General features: G+C 38.0%; 1 protein-coding gene across 2 annotated transcripts in view; it reads left to right on the top strand.

The window, feature by feature from the left end:
* Nucleotides 1–6,939, top strand: part of LOC106874137 (tubulin polymerization-promoting protein family member 2) — a 68,208-nt gene that overhangs the window by 14,758 nt on the left and 46,511 nt on the right. The window contains exon 1 of one of the 2 annotated variants that reach the window (XM_014921757.2): nt 1,032–1,539. The exons of the other annotated variant lie outside the window; for it this stretch is intronic. Coding sequence (XP_014777243.1) covers nt 1,537–1,539 — 3 coding nt within the window. The 5' untranslated portion in view covers nt 1,032–1,536. Of the gene's footprint in view, nt 1–1,031; nt 1,540–6,939 lie in introns of those variants that run through there. 2 annotated transcript variants of the gene reach the window in all.

The following is a 6,939-nucleotide window of genomic DNA, read 5'->3' on the forward strand; positions in this document are numbered from 1 at the left end:
AAAGAAACCTATCTACCTATCATCTATCTATCTATCTATCTATCTATCTATCTATCTATCTATCTATCTATCTATGCGTGTGTACTTGCCAGGCTTTCTCTTTCAATGTGTGCGTGTATGTATGTGAGTGTGTGTGTTTGTGTGTGTGTATGCGTGTGTGTCTGTTCGTAAACAAGCCACCGGTTAAAAGGAAGTAGTAATACGAAAAATTCGGCTGGTTAGTTTTATTTATACTAAACCTACCATATTTCGACAAACCTGTCATTCTTTATCTTATGTACACTCGCCACCCACACATACACAGAGCAATGCACACACACACACACATTCATTTATCAACACACACATAAAACTCCCAATCTCTCTCATACTTTTTTATTTGAAACTTTATCTTCAGTCATTCCCCTTTCTTGTTTCCTCTGCCTTCCACTCCTCTCATTTTTCTCCTTCTCTGTATATATTGTATCCTCCCACCCTCACTCATTTTTTGTTTTGTTTGACTTGTTGCTTTCATGTATCCCTTTTCTTCTCTCTCCTCACACTAACTCTCTCTCTCTCTCTCTCTCTCTCTCCCTTTCCCGCCTCTCACTTTGTCACATATATTCATCCCTTACGCACGTTATTAAATCTCCTCCTCCCCACTCGCGCAAACTTCCTTCTCCTGTCTCTCAAAGTAAACACTCCCCCTTTCTCTGCTTTATGTTTAAATCCCCCTCTCTCTATTTACCCTTGCTTTCTAATAACTTTTCTCTCACTTGTTAATGTCCAGTTCTCATTCTCTGCCTTTTTCGTTTCTCTCTCTGTCTCTTTCATTCTCTTTCATTCTCTCTAAACACCTCATCTCTTTCTCTTTCTCTCCCCCCCTCTAAACACTTCACCTCTCTCACTTCCTTTCATTCTTTCTTTCTTCTTGCACCCCCTCTCATGACATAACAATACGCTTCTGCCGCAACACTCAACCTTACAGGATGCAGTTTCACCATACATACTTCACTTGAGACACACGCACATTTTGACGCACGCTCGCGTGCAACCACACACATTTGGGTGGAGCTGCAATAACTATATATACTTTGGACACACACACACACACACACACACACATACTATATGCGTATATGTCTGTAAATATGTGAATGTGTCTGCATTCCTATGCGTACGAACTTCTCATTACATGTGTAAGCGTATATGTTGACTTGTGTCTGTTTATTCGTGAATATAATCTGTGATAATATGTGTTTGTTTGCCTTCACGAACGTATGTATGTCTCTCTCTCTATATATATGAATGCATGCATGTATGTGTAAGTGCGTGTGAAGAAAAGAGAAGGAAAAAGGAAAGAAGAAGCTAGCTTTATCTCCTGTCCTGACCGAGAAGCCACTCAAAATAAAGTATTTCGTACAAGAGAGAGAGAGAGAGAGAGACCTCCAGCAAGTAGCTGCCAGGGATACTTCTATAGGAAATATTAGCTGTGTGTGTATATATATATATATATATATATATATATAACCAGAGTATCTTGGGGAGCAAATCAAAATGGTAAGTTTCGATTAGTTTCCTGTTTTATCCATTCTTTCTATCTTCCCTTTTGTCTTTCTTTTCTTCTTTATTTCCTTCTTTCTTCCTTTCTTGTCGTCTTTCTTGTTTTCATTCACCTTTTCATATTTAATTTGCTTTTCCATTTTCTTTCTTTCTTTCTTTCTTTCTTTCGCTCTTTCTTTCTTTCTTTCTTTCGCTCTTTCTTTCTTTCTTTCTTTCTTTTCTCTTCTTTTCGTTCGTTCTTTCTTTCTTTCTTTCTTTCTTTCTTTCTTTCTTTTCCCTCTTTCTTTTCTTCCTTCCTTCCTTCCTTCCTGTCTCTCTCGTTCATCTCTCACTCTCTCGGTCTCACTGTCTCTCCTTCCCGTTTCTCTCTTCCTTTCTCTCTTTTTCTCTGCTTCTTCTTTTCTAAGTTTCTCCATTTCATCCCCTCTCTTTATCTATCTTTTACTTTTATCTTTTGATGTCAAAGATTTCTCAAAATATCACGTTCAGGCATACCTCAACCTACGTCGTTTCGAGTTACGTCTTTTCCGACTTCACGTTTTTATTTTTACTTAAGTCGCATGTCATAGAACCAATTACCCGACGTAAGTTGAAATACACCTGTATATTGTATTAACTTTTCTTTCTCTCTTCTTCACTCTCTCTCGAGTCTCTTTCTCTATGAATCCCCTCTTTCTGCATCTATCTCTTTTATCTCTTTCACTCCCTCTCTAGTCTCACTCCCTCTCTAGTCTCACTCCCTCTCTAGTCTCACTCCCTCTCTAGTCTCACTCCCTCTCTAGTCTCACTCCCTCTCTAGTCTCACTCCCTCTCCTTCTGTATCTATCTCTGTTATCTCTCTCAGTCTCTCTTTCATTTCTCTCTCTCTTTCTCTCCCCTATTCTTTCAGTCTCTTTCCTTCTATCTCTCTACCGTTCGCCCTTCCTTCCTCTCTCTCAGGCCTCCTCTATTTCTGTCTCAGTGTTTGTTGTCTTAGTTTCTTTCTCTTTCACACAGACACATTTATTTATCATATTAACTCCACAGAGATTCAATATATAATCGAAGTCGATAGTATTTGTTTCTATCTGAATTCGAATTCGATCAGAATAGCTAAGTCTTTCATCCACACTCACTAAAACGAACACAACAAAATAAATACCATTCACTCACTGGTTTTGATTTAATCATCAGCAATTTTCTTTTCTACTATAGGTACACAACCTGAAATTTTGTGGGGAGGGGGGAAGTCGATTACATCGACATCAGAGATCAACTGGGAGTTATTTATCGAACTCGAATGTATAAAAAAAAAGCCGACCTCGGCGGAATTTGAAATCACGACGCAGAGCCGGAAGAAATACTGCAAAGCAGTTGTGACCGGCGTGTTAACGATTCTGCCGGCTCATTGACGTTAAAAATCGTAATATTATTGTAATCTTTTCTCTGTGTATATATGTCTCGATTGCCAATTTAAAACATCATATTTATTTTCTCATATTACTTGTAGAATGATTAATAGGGTTCTGCGTAGAAGCTAAATGTATCAGATGAGGAGAGAATGTGCGTGCTGGATAGTTAAGAAAGTTCGCTTTGTAACGATGTGGCTTTGGGTTCAATTCTATTACACGAGTGATACTTAGAATTTGGTAGCATGAAACTGTGCAGAAGTCAGTTGTGTGTGTGTGTGTGTGTGTGTATATATATATATATATATATATATGTATATACATACTGTTTTGCTCCTTTTATTTGTTTCGGTCATTTGACTGTAGCCATGCTGGAGCACCAACTTTAGTCGAACAAATCAACACCGAAACTTATTCTTTGTAAGCCTAGTACTTATTCTATCGGAGTCTTTTGCCAAACTGCTAAGTTACTGGGACGTAAACACACCAACATCAGTTGTCAAGCGATGGTGGGGGACAAACACAGACACACAAACACACACACATATATACACACACATACACACACACACACACACACACACACATATATATATTATACGACGGGATTCTTTCAGTTTCTGTCTTCCAAATCCACTCACAAGGCTTTGGTCGGTCCGAGGGTATAGCAGAAGACACTTGCCCAAGGTGCCACGCAATGGGACTGAACCCAGAACCATGTGGCTGGTTAGCAGGCTACTTACCACACACCCACTCATATATATAATATATATATATATATATATGTGTGTGTGTGTGTGTATGTATGTGTGTGTGTATGTGTGTGTGCGTGTGTGCGTGCGCGTACGTATATCCGTGTATGTATGTATGTATATCATGTTTGTTCTGTATCGAGTTGCAAATGCTACTTTTTCAGTATCACCGTTATAACAAAAGAAGTGAATCACTATTTTCCCTGTTTAGAAGAATGTGACCAACAACGCTATTGTTCATCGGTTGCAATATAAAATAAAATAAAATTAAAATATATTCGCTTCTAACTCTCAATTTGGATTGTACTCTTTGTTCGAAATGTCTCAGGTTCAACTGTATGCTGCAATGTGAATAGGCCATAAGTTATATGCAAGAGACTAGGGTCACATCCAGAAGGAAATATGTCTCCCATCTTTTTAACACCATTAGCTCAGATAAAGGAAGGCAGGAGCAAGTAGAGACCAAGTGTGTTGCCTCTTTCTCTTTTTAGGTATATTATTATAGTTGTTATAATATCATCATAAATATTATATATGTTGTTGTGTCATTCTCTTTTAGTGTTTTATTATTTAGCACACTCACCGGCAAAGTTTCTACTCATTTACTTTTTTTTTTTCTCAAAATTTTCGTTGCGTCTGTAATTCATAGCCCCTCACAAACCAAATCCAAAAACAAAGTATTATATATGTATTATACGATAATTATAAATCATTATATAATGCATATATAATACTATATGCATTATGTTATATTTTTTCCGTGGGGTTGGGCAGCTGTAAGCTCAAGGAGCGTTCCTGATGGCTAAATCTATAGCTCCCTGCATTAAACGCTGAAAATCGTGCGAGAAATTAATCCAGATTTCGGGTGGTTTATATCAAGATTGTGAGGGGTTATGAATTAAAGAAAGCTGTGAAGGGGCATAAATTATGTAAATATACATTTTCTGACGCGCAAAACATGGAAATATCGGGTGTTTTAAAATTAAATATAGATAAATAGTTTTTAAAATTAAGTAGTTAAATGACTGGAAAGTGTCCGGTAATTTCTAATGATGCCGACAATGTCTAGTAACGTCCAATGATGACAACAAGCAGTAACTGATAAGAAAAGAAGGAAAAAGAAAACGTTACAGTTTCGTCAAGTTTTCCGGCCAACGCGAAATAGTTCTAAATGAAGTCAATATGATAAAAATCAGATAAATTAGAAAGGAAAATGAGGAATGAAGACTAAATCTACATGGTATATCTCCCATATTTGATTGCATATATCCCGAATATGTATTAACGCAAATGGACATCTAACCCCGCCCAAAGTTACAAGCATTTTTGATGAGAAACTGAAGTATCCTTCAAGCTAATGTTTATCCTGCACTGCTAACAAGAGTTAACTTCCGGTACTCAGACATCAACACAGCCACATAATCTTGAAATGTTATTTACTCACTACGCCCATCATCATCTTCACCACCACCATCCTTCTTGTGAGGGCTATAAAATCAGTGTCAGTTCTCTCCCGTCAAATTTGTGCCGAGAGCGGAAGATCGGAGAAACTATTATTAATAGAATCAATAGTGCGTCGGACAAAATTACTTCGGCTCATTATGTTCTGCGTTAAAAACCCGCTGAAGTTAACTTTAACATTCATCCTTTCGGGATCGTTAAAGTAAAGCTCGAGACAAGTATAGGGGTTGATATATAATCAACTAACCCGTCCCTAACACATTTTGAGACTATGTGACAATGCAAGAAATAATTTTGTTATTGTTGTTGTTGTTGTATCAGTAGTCCTTTTCTTATTGCCAGCTTCTTGTGTCTGGATAGCTTTTGTACATGGCGAGAGCTCTGTTTCATGTTATGCTTTTTACGTTGCATTTTTCAATGGTTAAGTCACAGGATGAGGGGCAGCATCCACTCCCCTATTTAGGGGCTCTGCGATTGATGGGTTGAAGGAATGAACTTATTCTCAGACCAGAGAACTGGCCCCCAAATGCTTACAATGGACTAGACTAAGGTTAGAGGCAGTCAAGGGTCAGGTGGTGACGATTAAATCTACAATCAATTGGACTTTCACACAAATTCTATTTTCCAAATTTCACGCACTGGGCTTTTGTGGATCGGAAGCTTATGGTAGTGGGATAAAACGCGAACCCATGTACTTATGTAGTGAGCTTCTTGAGAGTAATCTTATAGAAATGTATGTATATAGTCTCGAGTAGTGGTAGATTTTTTGTACGTTGTGTATGTATATGTACAACCTTAGACTTGTGTCAGTACTGGAGTTTGGGTTATATTGCTATCCCTAGGGTTTCTAAACACATTATTATTATTGTTGTTGTTGTTGTTGTTGTTGTTATTGCGAGCTGGCAGAACTGTTAGCACGCCGGGCAAAATGCTTAGCGGTATTTTGTTTGTCTTTACGTTTTGAGTTCAAATTTCGCCGAGGTCGACTTTGCCTTTCATCCTTTCGGGGTCGATAAATTAAGCAGCAGTTACGCACCGGGGTCGATGTAATCGACTTAATACCTTTGTCTGTCCTTGTTTGTCCCCTCTATGTTTAGCCCCTTGTGGGCAATAAAGAAATAAGAAATGTTAGCACGCCGGGGAAATGCTTAGTGGTATTTCGTCTGTCTTTATGTTCTGAGTTCAAATTCTGCCTAGGTCGACTTTGCCTTTCATACTTTCAAACAGTTGCGTGCTGGGGTCGATCTAATCGACTGGCCCCCTCCCCAAAAATTTCGGGCCTTGTGCCTAGAGTAGAAAAGAATATCAAAACAAACACAGGTATAATAATAATCATTATTATATTTGTATATCAATCACATTAGATAAATCCAGTGATGGAAAAGTGATGTTTCAAATCAATCCAAAAATGTTTCTACGCTTGTTCGTTTGGTGATGTATTCAAAGCGTTTTCATTGCCTCCTCTCGCAAAAAAACTTCAGGGGGTGCGATTGCACCCCTTTCACCCCCTGTTCCTGGGCCTATGCATGTCTTTAACGAATATTCACTCCGAGTCTTAAATGTTCATGCACCATCATATATATGATACCATAGAAAGCAGTTGCTTTTTCTGTTTTGCATCAAATCACGCCGGTTAAGTGACTTGGCCAAAGATCAAGAACAAAATAGCACGTGCAGTTAGATATGAACTTACTTATATATGAGTCAGATATCTGAGAGCCTCTAAGTAGAACTACTGTGCTGCTGTGTATACTATATAGACAAAAACAATTATGTATATATATATATATATATAT

This window comes from Octopus bimaculoides, chromosome 10 (genome assembly GCF_001194135.2).
Source record: "Octopus bimaculoides isolate UCB-OBI-ISO-001 chromosome 10, ASM119413v2, whole genome shotgun sequence".
NCBI lineage: Eukaryota > Metazoa > Mollusca > Cephalopoda > Octopoda > Octopodidae > Octopus > Octopus bimaculoides.